We start from the raw sequence: 23617 nt of genomic DNA, 5'->3' as shown, positions 1-23617 counted from the left end.
GGGAGAGGAGTGAAAAGGGGAGGGGGTCTTTCACCCCACTTCCTTTGGGGCTTCCAGATGCCCTCAAGAGCTCCCATCTAAAAAGTGGACAGTTTCCAACCTGCAACACAAGAGCCACATTCAGTCTTGGGCAGGTAATAATGTAGCCCCACAAAACCTTTAATGTTATAATAAACAATATAAAAAATAATAATAGAAGGGTTCACTGACTATATTATATAGTTTATATGCAGCCTAAGACAATTCCTTTTCATTCAGTGCTGCCCAGGGAAGCCAAATTTGGTGAGAATTCAATGTATATTTGAGCATCTTCTACCGATTCAAAGGTTTTGGAAACCTATTTATTCATTAGGCACCTCGGACTGGCCAGCTCTGTCTTGAAAATGCCACAAGATCCTTTGAACATTTTCATCCAGAGCGAAGATCAGTCGGATTCTCTGACCTGGAGCATAGAATCGTAGGGCTGGGAGGGACCTCAGAGGTCTTCCAGTCCAACCTCCAGCTTAAGGCAGGAGAGCTTTTACCATCCTGGTCCAAAGGTTGTCCCTCTGGTGATGGAGCAGCCACAACTGCAGGAGGAGAACTATTCCACTGAGTAAACGTTCTCACTGTTAGAAATTTTCTCCTTACTTCTAGGTTGGCTCTCTCTTTAAGGACACCCCCCTTTTTTTGTCCTGCCCTCTGGGGCTTTGGAGAAGAAGTCCATCCCCTCTTCTTTGTGGCAGCCCCCCCTAAGTACTGGAAGGCAGTTATCATGTCTCCTCCCCCTCTTCGCGATTCCCCCCTGCCAGAGGCTAGAAATTCTAGATTCTCTCGCCCCTTCTGTTCAACATCTACATGAAGCCGCTGGGTGAGATCATCAGTGGCTTTGGGGTGAGATACCAGCTGTACGCTGATGACACTCAGCTGTACTTTTCCACCCCGGGCCACCCCAACGAAGCTGTTGAAGTGCTGTCCCGGTGTTTGGAAGCCGTACAGGTCTGGATGGGGAGAAACAGGCTCAAGCTTAATCCCTCCAAGACGGAGTGGCTGTGGATGCCGACACCCCGATTCAGTCAGCTGCAGCCGCAGCTGACTGTTGGAGGCGAGTTACTGGCCCCAAAGGATAGGGTGCGCAACTTAGGTGTTCTCCTGGATGAACGGCTGTCGTTTGAAGATCATTTGACGGCCTTCTCCAGGAGGGCCTTCCTGGAGTGCGCCTGGTTCGCAGTTGCGCCTTCCTTGATCGGGATGCCCTGTGCACAGTGTGCGTTTCACCTCTCGCTTGGATTATTGTAATGCTCTCTACATGGGGCTCCCCTTGAGGTGCACCCGGAGACTGCAGTTGGTCCAGAATGGTCCCGTGTCACACCGCTCCTGCGCAGACTGCACTGGCTGCCTGTGGCCTTTCGGGTGCACTTTAAGGTTTTGGTTACAACCTTTAAAGCGCTCCATGGCTTAGGGCCTGGGTACTTACGGGACCGCCTGCTGTTACCTTATGCCTCCCACCGACCCGTGCGCTCTCACAGAGAGGGACTTCTCAGTGTGCCGTCCGCCAAGCAGTGTCGGCTGGCGGCCCCCAGGGGAAGATCTTTCTCTGTGGGGGCTCCCACCCTCTGGACCGAACTTCCCCCGGGGTTTACGCCAAATACCTGACCTTCGGACCTTCCGCCGCGAATTGAAAACTCATCTATTTATTCGCGCGGGGCTGGCCTAAATTTTATCTAAATTTTATTTTTATTGGTTTTAAATTTATTATTAATTTTAATGGGGTTTTTAGTTATATCTGGCCATTTATAATAAGTTTTTTAATTAGTAATTTAAATTGTATATTTTGTACTGTTTTTATCTTGGCTGTACACCGCCCTGAGTCCTTCGGGAGAAGGGCGGTATAAAAATTGAATAAATAAATAAATAAATAAATAATAATAAATCCCTCCTTCCTTGAGTCTCTTCATTATATAAGATTTGGCCTCCAGATCCTTTAGGATCTTTTGTTGCTCTTCTCTGCACAGGGGCTTCTCTTTCTAGGGTCTCACTCTCAGGGTCCTTTTTGTATGCTGGACATTATCGCTTCTCCTGATCTCGATCTTCTCCCTCTGGTGATGCAGCCCAAGACCGCCTTGGCTTTTTTGGCAGCTCCCCTCCCCCCACTCAGGCTGGGAGGGGCTGTGCTGGGTCTCCCCTCCTCCTCCCCTGCGCCCCTCCCCCCAGGCCCAGAGAATCCTCCCACTTTCCCAGCCCTCCAATTCCGCCCCTCCCCCAAGAGGCGGAATCCCTTGAAGGGGATTTCCTGATGGAACTTTCGCTTTCCTCTCCACGCCTCTCTCGCCGGTTGCTCCTGGACCTCCGCCTAGCAACAATGACGAACATGGGGATACTTTTTTTCTATTGGCTGGGTTCGCCCAATCGCCAGCGGGCTCTGGATTGTTGCGCTGTTGCCCACCAGGAACTCCCTTTGGTTTGCTTGAGACTTCAGGAGAGCGGAGCGCAGGTTGAGGATCGTGGCCAGGATGGCTCTGCGCTCTGCGCCCTTCCTGCTCCTGGTGTTGGTGGCGGTCGCCCTCCGGGAGAGCTGCTTCGGTGAGTCCCTTTAGGGGCCTCTGGGGGAGGAGTCGCCCTTTTTATCTGCCAGGGAATCTCTCTCTCCTCCCTCCCCCCAAAAAAAGTTTATTCCCAAAAGGAGAATCCTCTGACGACTTTAGGCCCCAAAGTTGCCCGCTCCAGGAGAGCCCCTCTGGGAACAGGACAAGGGTGGCCCCTCCAGATGTCAGTCAAGTCTACGTGGGAGCTCCGAAGCTCAATTCTTTCTCTCCCCCCCAAAGTGGAGATTGTTGGAAAGTGACGTTTGCACGTGATCAGGTCAGTTCACAAACTTCCTGGCTGCCTTCGCCCAACTCCCTCCGCCTGGATCCTCTTTCCTGTCTTATTTGGGCCCTTTCTGGCTTCTGGTGCTGGGAGGCCCCGGCTGGTTTCTGGGTTCCCTGCATTGGCAGAGGCGGAGACTGGTGCAAAGGGGCGATGGGGATAATCGCTCCTTTGTGCCCCTGTGAATGCAGCAGGATGAGAGTCTGGAGAGAGAAAAGGCTCCTTGAATAACCTTCCTCAGGATTCGCCTTTCTTCCCTTTCACTTTCACCTGGATCCTCCCCCTCCCACTGCATCCTAAACCCCAAGAGCCCCAAATTTTCTTCTCTGGGACAGGCTGGGATTTGCCTCCTCAGGTGTTCCTTCCTCCATTTCAGAAGCCACCAAAGTGGCTTTGCGGAATTAAAAATATTTAAAATGTAATATTACGACGTTATTATTCCTTAGTAATCAGGAAGGGGCCTTGGGGTGTTCCTAGTTGACTGCTCAGAGAAACTATCCATGCAGCAGCTTTTCCAAAGACAGAAAGAAAAGCTGTCAGGATCTTAACCATCAAATAGGCTGCGTTGGAGGCAGAAGAAGAGAAGAACCTCTGAATGGTGGCCTTGAAATGAACAGCTTCCTTGGACACAGACAGGCCCAAACTGACCGGCCAGCTGTTCCTGACCTGATTTATGATTGTGAGGACGCCCAACCTGTGTTACATTCACACCTTTTCCCTCTCAGGCAGACTTCAGACTTCCCCACAAGGGAAGGAAGCGGGTTCTGGATCACGGAGAGTCTGATCCCCCCTCCTTCCGTTAGAGAAAAGCTCTGATCCCTTTGGATTCTGAAATCTCCTCAGAGCAGGAAGTGGATCTGGGGCTCCCTCTCCCCAAAAGCTCTGAGAAGCCCCTGGGATTGTGGGGAGAAGCAGGAAGAAGGAGGCCCAGGCCTTTGCCTTGGACTGGGAAAGACTGGGAGACAACACTGGAGGGAATGGGCAGTTAGGACTACAGGTAGTCCTGGACGTAGAACAGTTCACTTAGTGGCCATTCAAAGTTGCAATGTCATTGACAAAAATGACATATGACCATTTTTCACACTTAGGACCATTTTAGCATCCTCATGGTCACGTGACTGAGATTTGGATGCTTGGCAACAGGTTCCTATTTGTAGGAAGTTAGCACCCACCCCTCTCCTACAGGAATGAAATATTTTAGAAAATATTGAAACGGGCAGAATATTATATTTCCTTGGATGAGAAATGGAGAAACATGTTTTAAAGCAGTCTCCATGTTTCCAGTGTCTTTTTCCTGACTGCTTGGAAAGATGGTTTAATGGTGGACAGGATCACATGGCTTGAGTTCCTGAACAGAAAAGGGATGAGATGTTGTGTGCGCCCTGGCTTTATGCTTTCTCTCAGCTTTGAACTTCCTGGGGCACAGGAAGAGTATCCTGATCGGTTATCAGACTCCCAGGGGGTGGGGCGATTACATGCTGGCTGATGTAATCTTCCCAGGTGCCATTTGGTGAGTTTCTGTTGCTAGATGGGTCCTTTTGTGTTGCAGATGATGATCCATTGGCAAAGGTGGGGGGGAGGCAGGAAGCTGCAGGGAGCTGCTTTGTCCTTAAAACATGTTTCTCCATTTCTCATCCAGGGAAATATAATATTCTGCCCTTTTTAATATTTTCTAAAATATTTCATTCTTCTAGGAGGGGGGTGGGTGCTAAATTCCTACAATCCCTACTTTTTTTTTTTTTTTCAAAACGTGAGTTTTGAAACATGCTCTTGGCAAAAATTAAAATTGATCAAATCAGTGGGTGCTTTTAATTTTCCTGATGCAAAGGAAGCCATTGATAGAGACAACAGAAAAAAAGATTCCTTCAGTGGCTCCCAAAAGCTTTCAACCATGAAGGTCTAGCAGCCAGGGGAAAAGTTCTGGTAAGAATTTTACAGTATCCAATTTTCTATGCCAATTAATTTCAGCTGTTAGATATCACTTTCTGAGCATCGAGTCAGGTCAAGCAAGCACACATCCCAAAAGTTTCACAGCCATGGTTTTCCTTTAAATTACAGGCTGCCCATTTCCAAGGGTTGGTTACTGAACCTGCCCTAGCTCTTACTTTAGTCTATCCAAGATTTTTTTCAGTCCAAATTGAGGTTAATCAGTGTGCAATCCAGGCTTTTTCCTTTCTTAACAAAATAAATTACACAATGAGCCCTGGGACTTCTACTCATGAGACCACCAGTGCAACATACCTTGCTTTACTGGGCAACTGGGCAGCATCATTTGTGAGTCATTCAGGGCTTGGGTTTTGATATCACTTTTCTGCTATCTCTTCAAGAGAGGAATTGCCTGAGGGGATGCCCTCCCCATGGAATTAGCAGGAGATCTGATTCCTTGGGCTTTTAGTGCCACAGAGCAAAAATCAACCTAGAAGTCTTGTGTGGAGGTAAGTGAAGGGAATAGTTTCAGTCTAATTCTGAATGGTGTGTCTCTCTGTGTGTGCCTGTGTATGCAGCTACTTTTACAATTCAGGCAATACAAACAATACAAACATGCTGGACAAATTTCCTACCATTAGACAGAAATCTAGGTGTTCAGAACTTGCTGTGGTAGCCACTCAAATACAATCCTTACATGAGTACTTTAGACTGATTACAATGTAAATGAGACAAGACAGAAAACCTTACAATGAATTTCCACCTCCCCCATAGTCTTTCCAGTTGTCTTCTGGGAATTGAAAAGAGTCTTTTAGTCTTTACTTGTACATCTCAGGGTCCTTTCTTTCATATCTTTTGGGTGGCATGCATGTTGGTCAGTCAGGTTTGGAAAGGTCTGCTCCAATCTGGTTGCTGTGATGACTTTCAGTGGGGGCTGGATTCAAACTCAATTCCTGACTCCAACAAATGGAAGGTCTCCTCTGGGGCAGCATCTGAACCATGTGCTCTGCTTCCACAGTTACAGAGTCATCTTTTCAGGGCTGAAAGACATTAGAACAGGATCTCCTCCCCACTTTTGTGGGTAATCTTCTCAGGAAAGGCATTGTAACAGGATTAAAAAGGTAGATATCTTGCAGGCAGAGTTTGAAAAGAAACAACACATCAATATTGCAGTTACTAAAAGATAATGCAGTTTCAACAAAATGCAGTTTCAACAACTGATGAGAAAGAAAAACTTATTCAGGAAGAGGATGAACAGGTAAAATCATTTAAACACACAGTAAATGCAAGACTGAATTTTTTTTCTCTTGTAAGTGAACTTAAAACGTTTCCTCATAAACTTATCTTGTAAGTGAACTTAAAATGTTTCCTTATAAACTTGAGTTGTTACTTTAAGATAAAGAGAGAAGGAGAAAAAGCAGAAATGAAAAGTTCTGTACCCTATTGTGGCCACAAAACAGGGCAAAGGCTCTTTCTTTTCTCTCTCTCTCTTTTCCTATTTTCATTGTTTCAACCTTTTGTTTTGTTTTTCCTAATAATTTAAAATTCTTGTCTCTAGAGATCAGATACATTTTACAGTTACAATTACCTCAAGGGCCCACAAAGACAGACATACACACATAAAAACAAGGAGGACAGAGAGGAAAACAAAACTGAGATTTACACACACACTGATCATTCCCATAAATCTCAGTTAAATTAGGGAAGGCACAAATCTTAACAGACAGACCACGTGGTTCCATAGAAGACAGAGAAAGAGACAAACAAGCAAACAAAACAAAAACCCAAACATTCCTATTTATATATTTCCCTTTTCTTTTAAGTACCTTTATTTAGCCAAATTTGTCTTCCTGGTGTTATCTCTTAGCAAAGCCCATTTTTTTACACAATTTCTTCAATTTCTATTCTCGCATGCCAGTCAACACTGGCACCTGCCTGGCGTCCCAGGCCCCAAGCATGTCTCTCAGGGGATTTCCCTCTACCCTCGAGCTTACGCTTCCCATGATCCTCGGAATGTGAGGCTCACTTTGTCATAGCCGGGCACTCCCGCAGTTTCGGAAAAAAAGGTATCCGCGAAGGACTCCGACTCCCTTCTGTCGAAGTATGGGCCCCTTCCTTAAGGGAACTCTTATTTGAAGATCACCAATAAAAAAAATAGTGATCCCGGAGGACCTTGCTGCCCCTACAGCAGGTACGAGCACCTCCTCTCACTCCACATGCACCACTTTAGGCTTTGCTTTCTTTTTTAGATACACCAATAGTTCCTATATATTTCTTTTTTTCCCCCTTCACACTTCTTTTCCTTTCACTCAGCTTCCATTCCTTGAAAACACAAAGTTCCACATTTGGCTTCCCCCCCTTGCTTTCTCTATCCTACCGGTCACGGCTCGGTGGAGCTAGCAGTAGGCAGAGGTGCGGCTAGAGGTTGCTCAAAGAGGTGGAATCAGACTGTTTCCTTAGGTGGAATCCCACACACACACTTCTTCCTTCCCTAACAGAAGGTCCTGTGCTCTGGCAAAACCCCCATGCTCTCCAGACTTTTGGTCTTTCTGCGGTTAGGAAATGCACAGAGGATGCAAGATCCAGCTATGATTGGGAGAAGGGCTCTCTCATTCACACACATGCAGGCATACACATATTTCCCATGCTTTTCCATGCTTTAAAATTAAAATTTAGAGGTACTCACCTTCTTTCCAAGCAGTCTTTGAGCTCAACACTCAAAACCCCTTTAAAACCTAGTTCCAAATGGCCAAGGTCCAGGAAAACTTACCCACAGACTCAATGGGTCTGCTGCTAGCAAGGGAGGCTTACCTGGGCCAGGTCCATTGGTTAGGTGCCAATTGTTGGAAGAAATATCTATCTGGGTTCAGTTCCAAGTGGGGACAAAGACTCTGGAAACATGGAGGCTGCTTGGAAAGATGGTTTAATGGTGGTCAGGATCACATGGCTTGAGATCCTGAACAGAAAAGGGGTGAGATCCTGTGTGCTCCCTGGTTTTATGCTTTTTCTGAGCTTTGAACTTTCTGGGGCACAGGAAGAGTATCCTGATTGGCTGTCAGACTCCCAGGGGGTGGGGGTCTTAGCTAGCCTTGCTGGCTGTCTCTCAAGCTTGCTTGAGCCTTGCCATGTGGTGAGTTTCAGTTGTATTGTGTTGCAAATCATGGGGGGATTGAGTGAGCTTGGTTGAAGCCTTAATTGCCCATTGACAAAGGTGGGGAGAATGAGTGAGCTTAGCTGAGGCTTTTAATGGCCCATTGACAAAGGTGGGGGGGGGGAGTCAGGAAGTTGCTTTGTCTTTAAAACATGTTTCTCCATTTCTCATCCAGGGAAATATATTCTGCCTTTTAAATATTTTCTAAAATATTTCATTCTTCTAGGAGGGGGGTGGGTGCTAAATTCCTACACTTCTAGAAGAGGGGTGGGTGCTAACTTCCTACACAGGGACGAGGAGGAAGATCTGGGAGCTAAGTCACTTAATTGCTGCTCCCTTCCCTCCCCCCTTTGTGTTTCCATATTTGGGTTTCCCAAAGGATCTCATGGCCTCTGGTCTCACCCAGATTCCCCATTCCCCTCCCCCATTTTATAAAATCCCTCCGCAAATCTGCACCTATTAGCAATTCAGGTTGGTCTTCAATGAAGTAAGAATGGTTATTTTCCCCTGTGAATGGAAAGTTGGGGTGACCAGATGGGGTGTCCTGCTTTTGGGCTTCTGGGAGGGTGGAATCCCCCCTTTTACCTCTGGGGTGACTGCAGCTTCCTTAGGGCAGAGACTCAGCAATCCAGAAGGGGGTTTGAGGGAGGCCTTGCTGGAAGTGGGGAGGGCACAATTGGAGCAGATAAAGTTTGTGGGACCCGACCTTCCCCTCCTCTCTCACCCCCCCACCTTCCCTGCCCTCCAACCCTTCAGGCCCTCCAGAAGCTGCTTCTTTCCCTCTCAGTCGCTCCCTCCGTTCACCTCCTGCCTCCTCTCCCTCCATCTCCCCCTTCCTTCCCCCCTTCCTCCTCCGCCCCCCAACTCTCTTCTTCCTTCTTTCTCCCCAGAGCCTCAGATGGGAGCCTCCATGGGATCAGGGTCCCTGACTGAAGCCCCCTAACTCTGCCCCTCTGGCTCCCTTCCAGGCGCCTCCTCCCACTCCATGAAGTATTTCATCAATGCCATCTCTGAGCCCAGTCAGGGGGAGCCCCACTTTGTCTCTCTGGGATACGTGGATGGTCAGGTCTTTGTTCGCTATGACAGCCACAGCAGGAGGATGAAGCCTCGAGTCTCCTGGATGGAGAAGGTGGGGCAGGACGACCCCCAGTACTGGGACAGAGAGACTCAGATATTTCGTGGCCATGAGGAGCTGTCCAGAGATCACCTGGAGACTCTGAGGAGCCGCTACAACCAGAGTGAAGGTGAGTGATGGGTCGGGTGGCTCCTCCGGCCCCATAATCCCCTCCCCAGGAACCAGAGAGGGGAGAAAGGGACGATCCCTTCAAAGGGAAAGGCTGCTTCCACACCTTTTAAAAAGTCTTTTTTTGATACGTTTATTCTTTTTAAAGAATCAATGTAAGATTGTCCTTACCTGATATTTTCTGCCAGTTGCGTTTAATTAAAACATGTTTAAAGTTATCCATCTGTCTTTCTGAATATTGATAGGGATATTGATATAAACTGAGGTAAAAAGTGACCGAAATCTCCCCTCCCCTCAATGAAAGTTGGAGGGTCTTGGCCTTGGAGGATCTCCTGCTTTGGGGAAGGAAGGGAATCACAGATCCCCCCCAAAAAAGCAGGTGGATCCTAAGGAGATCCTGAGGGAAGCAGGTCCTTGTCCTTCTCTCTGTTTCCACCCCAGAGAAATGAAGGATCAAGTGCAGATCCACCTGGGGAGACTCGATCCCTTTCCTTCACCCCCTTTTTGGAGGGACAAGTGGGGCCCAAATGCCAGGAGTTTCTTCTCATCCCCCACTTGGAAGGAGAGGCCAGGAGGCCCAAATGGGGGTGGGGGGATCTTGGAGGAGGGATCTCAGGACCACTTCCAGGATCCTCCCAATCTTGATGGGGAAAGACAGAAAAGAAAGAAACTTCCATTTGGGGCCCTTCCTGAGTCTCTCAGAGCCTTCATGGCTTCCCATTCTTGGTCTCTCAGGCTGAACTCCTGCCCTGCCCTCTTGGTAGGGCTGTCCTGGAGCGTGAGAGACCTTCTTCAGCAGCCCCTCCCCCCTTTCTGCCATCTTTGGGAGACAAGATTCACCTTCAAGGAACCTTATTGGGGTGGGGGGACTGCAAGGAAATGTGTGTGTAAGGATATGGCTGCTTTTGGCTGAGTTAAACCTTCTCCATAAACATCAGCCATTTCCCTTCCTTTCATCCCAAGAACATGATCCTCCCTCCCTTATTCCACCATTTCCTTGCCCCTCCCCCTATCTGGGAAGACCCCAGAGCTCTGCCATTCCTGCCCCTGATCCCTGAGGGTCTCCCCAGATCCCTCCAGGCTCCCTGCTGGCCTCTCAGGGGAACAGAGCTGGACCCAGAGGGCTCCCCCTGGTGGAGAAGGGAGGAAGGAGACTGGCCAGAGTGGAGAGGAGCCTCCTTTCAAGGCTCAACAGCCCCAAATGTCCCCAACCTTCCCTCAAAGGGAGGCTCCTTTCCCCCTCCCATCGCCTGAGTCGCCTCCTCTGGACTTTCCCCGGCTCCCTCCTCTCCTTTCGGGGACCTTTTGACCAGAACTGCACATTCCAGATGTGGTTGTTCTACCTTGATTTATATAAAGGCTTTGTGACATTAGCCTCTGTGTTTTCTGTTGAGTTGGGTGATTGAGGAGACAGGAGACAGGTCATTAGCAACGACAACTCTTTATTGTATGGTGTGAACCCAGCAACTGGAAAATTGGAGCAGTGCTTCTTATATACCATTCTGGCTGAGGCACCAGCAAATCACCAACGTGCATTTTCCCTCCAAAATTCAAATATATAACATCTTCAGTACTATTTTAATGATCCCTGATGTCCTGTTTGCCTTTAATTTTTTTTAATGTAATTTGTATTAAACCTTTGGAACAAAAGATAAAAGCTACTAGAAGGTAACATAAAGAAAAGGAGAAAAAGGAAATCAATCAAATAAAATTAAAAAGTACAAGAAAATAAAACCAGTGGAAGAAAATTAGTAAAGGAAAAAGACATGAAGAAGTGATTTCTGACATTCTTCACAGCAGTTCTAAATATAAATATATTTTAGCCTCTCTAAAGCAGCCTTTCTTAACCTTTTGACCTTAACCCTTGAACTATTTTGAGGCCTCAAGGAACCCCTGAACATCTCTAGACTCAGAGAAAGGCTAAAATTGTTTCATGCATAGACCTGTAGAGATGCATTAACAGTGTTCTTACACTAGTAATAAAAAAATGAAATTTGCCTTTTCAATGAGATCCCTGTGATTTTTTTTTCCTGCACAAATACTCAGTTCTGTGCCAGACCTGAGATAAGAACGCACAGGTTTAATCTTCAGCTGAAATAAGACAATTCCTGTCTTAGCTTTTGATGCTTCTGAAATAAGACAGAATTTGTTCTCAGAAGTTGAAAACTGCAGCCAAATATTCAGTGCCTTCCAGTGAATGGCAGGAGATTCTTCTTGGACAGAAATCCAGAATTATTTTTCCCATGGGGAGATCAGGGAATCTCCTCCCAAGAGCAGGATCAGACTGCAGCTCATTAGGTTCTTCCTCTTCCTCCAAAGGGAAGTTCTCTGGCTGAGCGGAAGATGCAGAGAAAGGATCCCTCACCTGTCATTCCTGGGTGGGGAAAGGGAGGGAAAGGACTGGTCAGTTTAGTTCAACTCTACTTCCAGATGATTTTCCTTTAGATTTGAGAGTTTCTGGCCTCCTTCCTGCCTCTCAAGCTCAAACAGGAGTAGAAACATTTCAGGATTTCCTTTTGTTTTTTTTAAACATTCAGTTTTCTTTTAAATCCAAGAATCTGTTCACTTGAAGTTGAAACATCTTCTCCAGGGACTTGCAGAGCCTGTAAACTTCAAACTTCATTTCAAAGGCCAATAACCCTTTGGGTCTCCTGATCAGACTGGGGCCACTTGCTGCTGTTGCTAAGGAAAATATTCCTTTGTAGCCCTTCGAGGCTTCATTCCCACATTGCACTAAGCCATGGTTTGTTTCTGGTTAGCCCAAAGTGGGAACCAGCCCTTGTGACTTGGGGCTATTTGTGAACGTAGACCAAGATTTATGGTCACAGGGATCCCTGAAATCTTTTATTTAGATCAACCAGATCCTCTTTGAGACCATGAGATTCTCAATCCCTCTTTGCAGCTGCAGATTCAGGCAACTGTTCCCCCTCTGGGACCCCTTCCTTTCCCCCCCCCCCCCACAGAGGAAGATCAAAAAGAAAGATGGAAGGATCTCCATCCCTTTGTTTCTTTTACCACTCCTTCTTTTCTCAGTCTCGCTTGGGATCCTCTGCTGGCTTTTCCAGATTCCCTTTTCCTGGGGAGCTTCAGGACTCTGTCGGGTGGGGGGGGGAATGCAGGGAGGCAGGTGGAGGGAGGGGAGAAGGGCAGTTAGTGATGGGGACTTTCTTTCCCTTGAATGCTAGGAAGGAAATGTGGGGTGTCAGTGCTTGTGTCAAAGTCCCTGCAGGGAGGGAGGCAGCTCAGGTCTCCCCAAATGATCCTCCTGTCTGTCCTTTAGGCCTGCACACATGGCAGAGGATGTATGGCTGTGAGCTCCAGAGAGATGGGAGCAAAGGAGGGTTTAACCAACTTGGCTATGAAGGGAGGACCTTCATCAGCTTCGACAAGGAGACCCTCACCTGGGTGGCTTCTGAACCACAAGCACAGATGACTCAGAGGAAATGGAACGCTCTTCCAAGAATGACTCAGCGAAATAAGATCTATCTGAAGGAAATCTGCATTGAGTGGCTGGAGAAGTACCTGTCCTATGGGAAGGAGATGCTGTTGAGGACAGGTGAGCATCTGAATGCAGACTGGACTTTCCTCTTTTATGGCTGGGTCTCTTGTACACATTCAGCCACTTTGGGTCCCTGGTCTGCAGTCTGTTTGCCCTGCAGGGAATCCTCCCCCCCACTTCCAGCCTCTCTCCAAGACAAGGGAAGCCCTGTTTGGTTCTCATTGCCAGGCAGCCATTCAATGGACCAGGAAAGGCAGCCTCTCCCTGGCAGGTGTCTGGGTGGATCAGGCAGGAAAATCACTTAGTGGTGTCCTGTTCACTGCACACAATGAGGCAACCATTTGGGACTATTCAATGAAACCTCCACTAGCCAAACTGTAGTCGAGAGTGGTGGGCACTCTTAATTTCCCCCCCATTAACTCTACTTCTCCCCACATCCCATAGGGGGCTCCCTCCCTGCCTTGCACCTGATGGTGCACCTCCCACCCCCACCACCAGAGGGCTCCCCTTCTACCATTTTTTTTGGGAAAAGTTTTTACAAAATTTCCCCCCCCCTTTCCCCCCCACTCCATCCCCTCCAAAACCACCCTCCCCCCCGACTTCCCAGAACAAACACAAGGTGTAGTTCAAAAAACAATCATTCGTTAACTTTTCCCTAACAAATTATAATCCTCCCCTTCTTCTCAAATCCTAACTTCCCCCATACAAATCAAAGATAAATACATCCTAATCATTCAAAAGCAATCTGATATCTCTTAATCTGATATCTATTTTGCGTATATTCAATCCATTTTTTCCATTCAGTTAGATATTTTTCTTGTGTAGTGTCTTTCAAAAAGGCTGAGATTTTAGCCATCTCAGCCAAATTAGCAACTTTCAATATCCATTCTTCTATTGTAGGTAACTCTTTTTTCTTCCAGTATTGTCCTATCAGTAGTCTTGCCGCTGTTATTAAGTTTAAAATCAACTTAGTCTCAATTACTGTACAGTCCGTAATAATTCCCAATAAGAAAAATTGCGGTAGGAACTTTATCTTCTTTTTCAAAACATTTTGTATAATCCACCAGATCCTTATCCAAAAAGCCTTAATCTTCTTACAAGTCCACCAGATATGAAAATATGTAGCATCATCACAATTACATCTCCAACATTTTGCTTGCATATCTGGATACATACATGATAATTTCTTAGGGTCTAAGTGCCACCTATAAAACATTTTATAAAAATTTTCCCTTAAGTTCTGTGCTTGCGTAAATTTAACATTTCTAACCCAAATTTTTTCCCAAGTTTCCAAAAATATTGGTTCCTGAATATTTTGTGCCCATTTTATCATACAATCCTTTACTAAATCCCTTTCAGAGTCTATTTCTATCAACATATTATACAATCTCTTTATATGTGCCTGGGTTTGATTTATAATTTGTTTTACCAAGTTTTCTTCATTCTGCATGATACCAATTTTCTGATCTTCTTTCCACCTAGCTCGTAATTGCCCATATTGGAACCAAGTATAATTTCTCCCTTTTTCTTTTAATTGTTGCAAGGATTTTAATTGTAAATTACCTCTCTCAAAATACAAAAGTTCTTTATAAGTAATCATTTCCTGTTTCTGTTCTATATTTATATTCTCTATTGCATGCCTGGGGTTTGCCCAAATAGGAATTTTATAATTCAACTTGTAATAATATTTCTTCCAGACACGCAGAAGAGCAATTCTTAATGCATGGTTCTTAAAGGATCTATCCACTTTTTTATCATACAATAAATATGCATGCCCTCCATATAATAAATCATAACCTTCTATATTCAAAATCCTTTCCTCCGTTAAATTAAACCAATCACTTATTACCGAAAGAGCAGCTGCTTCATAATATAATTTAAAATTGGGCATTTTTAAACCTCCTCTTTCCCGTATGTCTTGAATTATTTTCATTTTAACTCTCGCTTTTTTACCTTCCCATATAAATTTATTAATTCCAGTCAAAATTTCCTCCAAATTTTTATCTTACTTAATTATTGGTATCATCTGAAACAAAAATAAAAATCTAAGTAAAACATTCATTTTAATAGCTGCTATTCTCCACAATAATGATAATTGTAATTTTTTCCAACTAAGCATTTCCTTCTGAACTTTTTGCCATAACACCTCAAAGTTATTCTTATACAATTTCACATTTGATGAAGTAATATAAACCCTTAGATATTTAACCTTTTTCACAATTTCAAATCCTGTTGTTTCTTCTAATTTTTCCTTCTGTTGTCTAGTCATATTTTTTGTTATCACTTTTGTTTTATTCTGATTTACTTTAAACCCTGAAACCTTTCCATATTGACCAATTATTTCCAACAAACATACACTTGAGTTTATAGGACTTAACAAAATAATCACCAAATCATCTGCAAACGCTCTCACTTTATACTCATGTTGTCTAATTTTAATTCCCTCTATCTCCTTTAACTCTCTTATTTTATCCAGTAGTGGCTCCAAAGTTAAAATAAACAATAATGGTGATAAAGGACACCCCTGTCTTATTCCTTTCATAATCTTAAAACTTCTGTCAAACTACCATTAATTATTATCTGGGCTGTTTGCTCACCATAAATCACTCTAATTATTCTCATAAAACAATCTCCAAATTGCAGTTTGTCTATTAATTTAAATAAAAATTCCCAGTACAATTGATCAAAGGCTTTCTCTGCATCCAAAAAAAAAAATGCTGCTGAAATCTGATTTTTCTTTTCTAAATATTCCAATAAATTTAGAATCTGTCTAACATTATTCCTCATCTGTCTCCCCTGTATAAATCCAGATTGATCAGTATGAATTCTTTGTTGCAAAACTAACATTAATCTATTCACTATTATTTTAGCAAAAATCTTGTAATCGTTATTCAAAAGTGAAATCGGCCTATAATTCCCAAGTTTAGAACAATCCTGTTCTTCTTTTGGTATCAATGAGATAAAAGTAGTTCTCCATGTTGGGGGTATTCCCCCTCCTAATTGTATCTGATTAAATAATTCCTTAAGTGGACCTACTATCTCATTCTGTAAATTTTTATAACAGATTGCTGTAAGTCCATCCGTACCAGGTTTTTTCCCCATTTTTAATTGTTTTATTGTCAAAATAATTTCTTCAGAAGTTATAGGCCGATTCAATTCTTCCCTTTGTTCTAAGGTTAAACCTTTAGCCTTATACTCTTTCAAATATTTATCAATATCCATGTTCAAGATTGTATCTTTAGCATATAAATTTGTATAATATTCTAAAAAAGCTTATTTAATTTTATCCTGTTGATATCTCTCTTTACCTTTATATTCTATTTTTTCTATAATATGTGCTTTTCGTTTTTTCCTTAACATATATGCTAACCACCTACCAGGTCTATTTGCATTACAAAAAGTATTATGTTTAGCATACTCTATATTTGTTACCACCTGGTCTGCCATTATCATATTAATTTGACTTTGTAATATCTTTATTGCATCTTTAAGTTTTTGATCATGTGGATTATGTTTTAATAATTGTTGTTTCTTTTGAATTTCCTCTTCTAAATACCTACGCTGTTTTTGTTGTTTACTTCTCTGTTTATTGTTCATATATATTACGATTCCTCTCATAAAAGCCTTACTCGCGTCCCAAACCATTTCTATCGATGTTCCCCTATTCAAATTATGATCAAAAAATTCTTTCATTTGATTTTTACATTGATTTACCTTATCTTCATATCTAAACAAATTTTCATTTTTTCTCCATGATTTTCTACCACCTTTTTCTTGTTGCAATTCCAACCATACTGGACTATGGTCAGATAAGATGGTTGTCTTTCGAAGACCATTTGACGACCGTCTCCAGGAGAGCTTTTTATCAGGTTCACCTGATTCGCCAGTTGCGCCCCTTCCTGGACCGGGATGCCCTATGCATGGTCACTCATGCTCTCGTGACCTCTCGCTTGGACTATTGCAATGCTCTCTACATGGGGCTCCCCTTGAAGAGCACTCAGAGACTCCAGTTAGTCCAGAATGCAGCTGCGCGGGTGATAGAGGGAGCGGTTCGGAGCTCCCATGTAACACCTATCCTGCGCAGACTGCACTGGCTGCCTGTTGTCTTCTGGGTGCGCTTCAAGGTATTGGTGACTACCTTCAAAGCGCTCCATGGCTTAGGACCAGGATATTTACGGGACCGTCTACTGCCATCTACTGCCATCTTCTATCTCCCAGCGACCGGTGCGTTCTCACAGAGAGGGACTCCTTAGGGTGCTGTCAGCCAAACAATGTCGAATAAAACCTATTTATTCAGTCTAGCTGGACTGGCTTGATTTTAAAATTTTAATTTGCTTTTATGGGTTTTAAATTTTTGTAAATTTTTATAGGGTGTTATTGTATTTTACATTTTTGGCCAATTGAATAAGTTTTTTACGGGATGTTCTTAATATTATATGTATTGTTCTCTTTGTATTTTATTCTGGCTGTGCACCGCCCTGAGTCCTTCGGGAGAAGGGCGGTATACAAATTAAATTATTATTATTATTATTATTATTATTATTATTATTATTATTATTATTATTATTATTATTATTATTATTATTATTATTATTATTATTATTATTATTAAACACCTTGGAAATATCTTCATTTTCTTGACCCTAAGAAACAATTCATTAGTAATTAATATAAAGTCAATACGTGAAAAAGATTGATGCCTATCAGAAAAAAAAGTAAAATCTCTATCTTCAAGATTCCACATTCTCCATACATCTCTCAACTCGAAATCTTCCATCATCTCAAAAAAGGATTTGGGCAGCTTTGCATGTGTAGGGATTTTCTTAGAGAGAATTCTCTTATCCTTTCGAGTGTCTATTACACCATTCCAATCCCCTAGTATAATAAACGATTTATAATCCCAAAGAGTCAGCTTATCATGCAACGTCCTATAGAATTTTTCTTGTTGCTGATTAGGTGCATATATACCAATCAAGAGTGTCTTTTTTCCTTCTAATACAAGTTCTATAGCGATATATCTCCCTTGGATATCTGCTTCAATTAATTTAGCTGGTATATCTTTTCTCAAATATACCACTATACCATTTTTCTTATCCAAAGCTGAAGCCACAAAGTGTTTACCTAATTTTGAGTTTATTAAGTATTTTTGATCTGATAGTTTAATATGTGTCTCTTGTAAACAAATCACATCATTTTTAAATTGTTTCAAATAATGAAATATTTTTCTTCTTTTCTGCGCTGAATTCAAACCATTAACATTCCAAGTGAGGAATTTATTTGCCATCAGTGGCCACGCGAACCTTTTGAGCAATCAGCTGAAGATCCTCACTCCCCTTTGTCTCCCCTCGCTCCTCCCACTGCTTCTGCTTCTGTAGTAGAATCTTGACTTTTACTTTGAAGTTGATCCTCCTTTTCTTTACGCTTAGTAGCCGCCCTCGTCATCCTTTGTTCTTGTGGCTGCTCTTGCAAAGAGGCCATGTCAGCTTCCATACTCATTTGCCTCTCTTGTGGGCTTTTATCTGTTGCTTCGGTGTCAACTTTCAGCACATTAAAAAGAAAGTCTTTCGCTTTCAGCACAGTTTCAATATGATATCTCCTTCCTTGAAAAAACACTGTGAGACCAGCTGGAACCTCCCATCTAAACTGAATCTGGCATTTCTTAAGTTCTTGTGTAAAAAATATAAACTCTTTCCTATCTTTTTTTTTTCATAAAAAAGTTTTATTTATAAAAAAGTTTTATTTATAAAAAAGTTTTATTTATAAAAAAGTTTTATTTACTCTTTCCTATCTTTTAACATCTTAGGGGGGATCTCTTTCAGAACCATCACCTCTTGTTCTCCTATTTGCACCTTTTTCTGATATGTGGCTTGCAGAATCTGATTTCTCATTGTTCTTGTTAAAAAGTAAACCACAATGTCTTTTGGCAATATTTTGTCTAGCAATCCAAGAATTAACCCTATATACTTTGTCAATTTGAAAAGCAACCTCTTGTGGGTCACATCCTAGCATTTCAGCCAAAGCTTCTGATAGGATTTTTTTAAGATCTTCATCCTTTACTTCCTGCAAGCCCCTGATTCTCAAAGCCCCCTCCATCATCCTGTATTGTAACACCACCACCTGATCTTCATTTTTATCCACTTTTATTTGCAGTTCTCCCATTTTATTTTCCAAATGCTGATTAGACTGATTAATTTCTTCCACTTTCTCTTCCAAAACTTCCAAATTCTTTTCCAAGCCTTGAAAAGCCATCAAAATGTCATCTCTTATTTTTTTATTATTTTCTTTCATTTCCTCTCTGGTCAATTCATTCACCTCAGAAATATGGTTCATAACTTCTTTAAACCTTTCTTCCCTTCCCTTTCTCCCAGAGAGGGTACTTCAAGCCAGCGAACAGCTGATTTTAGCTGTTTTCGCTGGCTTTTACAATATCTCAGCATGGGGCGCCTTTACAGGCATCCAGCGAAGAAAGCGGCGCCACCAGAAGTCTCCCCTTCTACCATTAATAAGACATTTTCAGTGCCCCCACTTGTGCAAGAAGGCCGTGGATGAGGGGTTCTTTTCCTTCCAGGGCAGTGGGTGGGGGGAGCAAAGTTTCTGTCAATCATTCTCTTAAACCTCAAACAGGTTTCCACAATTCTCAGTGAGCCTTTCTCAAAACAATCCCCTCCCCACCTTCAGGAACACCCCCTCATGCCCCAGGGGGCCTCACATTATAAACTTTTCCTATAATTTTTTATTAATTTAGCATACAGACCCTCCCTCTCCCCTAGGTCCATCCCTTCCCCCAGGATCCTTCATCCCTCCAGGATTAGCTGGGTGAGATTAGGATCAATGGGGAAATCCACCCACACCCACACTGGTGATTGCCAACAGCCCCTCCCTGCCTGGGGGGGATCCTCTCTCTTGGCATCAATCTCTCTCTGCCCCCCCCCCTTTCAGAGACAAAATCTATTTCCCAAATTGATCAGTGTGAGATTCCCTTTGATCTCTCTTAAAATTGGGGTTGTGTCCCTTGGAAAGAGGCCTGGAGCAGAACAGAAGAGGATTCAAAAAGTAGGGAGAATCTTCTGTGTTGTTGTTTTTAAAGGGAACTTAAAAGAGCATCTTCACTATTCCTCCCATGAAGGGAGCAGCCCAAGATCAGTCAGAGTTCAAAGCAGTCAGAGAGGAATCAGGAGTTCTTGTGGTTGAGCGTTTTCCAGATTTGGAGCATTTACCAAAACTGCAAGTATGTAATGTAAATCTTTGGGTGAAACCTAAGTGGTGGGAGATTTTCCTGTCCCTCCAAGTTCCTCATGCACCTTCCAGGCTCTGGAGGGGCTCAGAGTTAATTCTGAGGGTGCCGTTTCTGCAGAGACCCCAAAGGTGACGGTGAGCAGCAGGAGGGAGGTGGAGGATGGGATGGAGACGCACGTCTGCCAAGTCCACGGCTTCTACCCCAGGGAGATCGATGCCTCCTGGAGGAGGGACGGAGAAGTCTGGCTGGAGGACACCTTCCATAAGTCTGTGGCCCCCAATGCGGATGGGACCTACCACTACTGGCTCAGCATCCAGATTGACCCCAAAGAGAGGGGCCGCTATCGGTGCCACGTGGAACATGACAGCCTGCAGGAACCTCTGGACTTGGAGCTGAAGGGTGAGAGGTTGCAGGGAGGGAAAGGGTGGGCTCTTTGGCAGGCTGGAGGGTTGTGGGACAGAAATCTGACTCCATCAGTGTCCAGGTGTGAACATATCTGAGCTGTAATCCGCTGGTTTTCCCAGTGTTTGAGGTTGGTGAAGCTTCAGGGACCAGACCATAGAAGTGACTTCAGGTGATGGAAGAATCCCATCACAATACTTGGCCAATCCTGATGAAATTCCCTTAGATTCTCTCTTAGGCCTTCCCTGTTTCTTGCCCCCAGCAGAAAAGCAGCAGTTACACTGAGCACCAGAAACAGATTTGCTTTTGTTTGCAATTCCTAAAGTAGAAAAATCAGGAGGAGTCTGGTAGCCCCTTTTCTGAAGGCAAATTCTGATTAAAATTGATGAACTGCAGCTGCCTTCAGGAAATGCAGAGAGTGGCTGGACTGATGCAGGAGAATATAAATAAACAAAAAAAAAAAGGTCATTCTGTGTTGCTGCTCTAGGGAAGAAAACTACATATTATTTTATGACATGATATAAGAATTCCTGAGGCTCAGCATAAAAACCAAGGATAAAAACCCTTTCTCAAAGAGTTCTATATATGGTCATAAGTATCCCTAACATTTTTACACAGGACTTCCAAGGTTGCAAAATTCAACTTCCAATTTTTTTTATTGATGATTGTTACCACAATACAACAAATATTCAAATGTAATTGTTGTTCTGATACCCCAGGCAAAATAAAATATTCCAAGAGAAATTTAATTTGAAGTTCCCTCCTCAAACTTGCCCCCTCCCCTCCCCCAAGCAATACCACTTTATAATGCTTGGTAAGACCATACTTGGAATTCTTCCGCCAGTTTTGGTTGCCATGATATAGAAAAGATGTTGAGACTCTGGAAAGAATGCAGAGAAGGGCAATTAAGATGAATAGAAGCCTGGAGGCTAATATATATGAGGAGCAGTTGCAGGAATTGGGCATTTCTAGTTTAATGAAAAGAAGGACTAGGGGAGACATGATATGTTCCAGTATCTCAGGGGCTGCCACAAAGAAGAGGGAGTCAAGCTATTTTCCAAAGCCCCTGAGGGCAGGACAAGAAGCAATGGGTGGAAACTAAATAAGGAGAGAAGCAACCTAGAACTGAGGAGAAATTTCCTAACAGGGAGAACAATTAGTCAGTGGAATGTCTTTTCTTCAAAAGTTGTGGGTCCTCCATCACTGGAAGCATTTAAGAAAAGACTGGAGAGCCACTTGTCTGGAATGGTATAGGGACTCTAGCTTGAGCAGGGGGTTGGACTGGAAGACCTCCAAGGTCCCTTCCAACTCTCTTATTCCCTTATTCTATTTCTGCCATTTATGGGACTGTCCAGAAGTTGGATATCACCATATTCCATTTTCACGCTGAAGTTCTGGAAGCACAAAATACAATTTTATGCTATTTCTGGACTGGCCAAAGAAAATTAAAGTGTATACTTTAAAAAAAAGGCTAGGTGATATGAACTATTTTACTGATATAAACTATTTTACTTTAAATAATAAAATGCAAACACTCAAACTGAAGAAAAAAAACATACAGATCTGCCCATTTCTACTCAGAGTCGTGACTTATTGGGGCAGCCTACAAAAAAAACCCCAAAAGTGTTTTTGTTTAACAAATTTTGTTTATTTTATTGTTTTGGTGAAGTTTTTGTTTTGAAACCTGCTGATAGTCACAAGGTGGCAAATGGCTGTTTTTGACTCGAAAAGCCAAATATGAATTCAGTTGCCTTCATGCTGGGCTGGTGTGAGAAGGAAGGAGCGTCATGAGGCCACATCCTCTAACAACGGTTAGCAAGGCCTCTTCATGTTACCTTTAGGAGGACAGAAAAATGAGCCCATGGAGTTTTGAATTTGGGGTATTTCCAGCTTTCACTTCTTTAGGTCTCTTCCCTGATTGGCAAGATTGTTTTGGGTTCTCCTTCAATGATCTGCTCTTTCTCCCCATTCAGAACCAATCAATTCAAAATCCAACCTGGGGCTCATCATCGGCTGCATTGTGGCTGCTCTTGTCCTGGTGGGTGTGATTGCTGGGATCCTGGTATTCCTCAGTAAGTATCTTTTGGGGGGGAGATGATGGAAGGAAGATGGGGAGATTCCCCCCAAATCTCTTCCCTTTGGGGAGCTTCTTCTGGGCTTCCTTCTGTCCTGTTTTCCCAGCCCTCTTGGGGAGCATCTGAGATCTCAGCCTCTTGCTGGGACTCCAGTCTCCATTCAGCTGAGTCTGAGATTCAGGCAGTCCCGTCTTCTCCTGAGTTGGGAAGAGGCTGCCCAGTTCCTTTGTCCCTTTCAAAGGCTTTGACCAAAGAGCAGCATAAAATCCATGAAACCTTCCTCCCCTCCCAGTTGCTGTTGCTGCTTCCCCCAATTCCCCTCCAACCATCTCAGAGGCAGGAGATCTCTCCTGGGGCAAATCAGGAGATACGTTTGTATTTTGAAGATCTTTCTATGTTTATAAATGGGACAAAAGGTCTGTGAAATATCTCCTGAGGTTCTTCCTCCTGCAGAGGGAGAATTTGGATGATCTCTGGTGGATTCTTTTGAGTTTTCACTGATTTTTATCCTTTCAGGAAGATGTCAGGATGGCTACAATGCAGCACCAAGTGAGTGATTTGTCCTCTTTCCATGTAATCTCCAACTTAGAGGAGGGACCAGAGGCACCACCATCACTTGAGAGGTGGTGTGTGCGTGCGTGCGCACTCTTCATCCTAAGAACCAGGCTGGGGAAGATGGGCCTGCTTTTTCATTGCAGCCAGGCTGTTCTTGGAAGTGGAGTCCTCAAGGAGAAACATCTGGGAGAAGGAACTCTCAAGAAGTTGAGAAGACCTGGTGGTGGAAGGTCCCTCTGACTGAAAAAAGTGCTCTATGTTTCCCAAGAAGGCAGAAAGGAAAGGCTTGGCCAAATAAGAGTCAGAAGCTCCATAAAATCAGGGATGAAAAGGGGACATTTTGAGAGAAAAGGAGCTTTGGGGGATGCCAGCTGGATTTCCTATTGGTCTCCCATCACAAAGACTCTCTAAATACGAACCGGTTACAAAAATAAACTTTGGATCCATCTGTATCAACTCTGCCTTCTGGTTTTATGTGATATACATTTTAAGAATTCTTTCTGATGCCTTCTAGCCAAACTCGCTGCATGGATTTGTGAGTTGTTTGATTGTGTGAGAGAGAGAATGGTGAAGAAAGTTTTGTCCTCCTCAGAGGATCCAGACAAGGCAGAAACTCACTCAGTGTCTTTCTCTCCAATGCAGGAAGCAACCAGGTCATTTAGCTGCCCCCTCCCAGGTGAGT

At 43.6% G+C, this 23617-nt stretch overlaps 1 protein-coding gene across 2 annotated transcripts; it reads left to right on the top strand.

Annotated features, from left to right (window-relative positions):
• The first annotated feature begins 2400 nt into the window (after window positions 1–2400).
• Window positions 2401–23387, top strand: LOC131189852 (H-2 class I histocompatibility antigen, Q9 alpha chain-like). 2 transcript variants are annotated; one of them, XM_058166395.1, is made up of 6 exons: window positions 2403–2562; window positions 8893–9168; window positions 12448–12723; window positions 20021–20302; window positions 22279–22377; window positions 22897–23387. In XM_058166395.1, the coding sequence occupies exons 1-6, from the start codon at window positions 2493–2495 to the stop codon at window positions 22935–22937; spliced, it is 1044 nt and encodes a 347-aa protein (XP_058022378.1). In that variant the 5' UTR covers window positions 2403–2492; the 3' UTR covers window positions 22938–23387. The 2 variants fall into 2 exon arrangements, with proteins under 2 accessions (XP_058022377.1, XP_058022378.1); XM_058166394.1 differs by lacking the exons at window positions 20021–20302; window positions 22279–22377; window positions 22897–23387 and adding an exon at window positions 16476–17010 and having other exon boundaries at window positions 2401–2562.
• The last annotated feature ends 230 nt before the right edge of the window (window positions 23388–23617 follow it).

This window comes from Ahaetulla prasina, chromosome 2 (assembly GCF_028640845.1).
Source record: "Ahaetulla prasina isolate Xishuangbanna chromosome 2, ASM2864084v1, whole genome shotgun sequence".
In the NCBI taxonomy this organism is placed as follows: Eukaryota; Metazoa; Chordata; class Lepidosauria; order Squamata; family Colubridae; genus Ahaetulla; species Ahaetulla prasina.
This window is presented reverse-complemented; position numbering and strand designations above follow the sequence as displayed.

Coding starts and splice junctions, on each gene's coding strand:
- LOC131189852 (XM_058166394.1), top strand. CDS start 2,493: ATGGCTCTGCGCTCTGCGCCCTTCCTGCTCCTGGTGTTGGTGGCGGTC. Junction 9,169..12,447: donor CCGCTACAACCAGAGTGAAG/GTGAGTGATGGG, acceptor TCTGTCCTTTAG/GCCTGCACACATGGCAGAGG. Junction 12,724..16,475: donor GGAGATGCTGTTGAGGACAG/GTGAGCATCTGA, acceptor GACTATGGTCAG/ATAAGATGGTTGTCTTTCGA.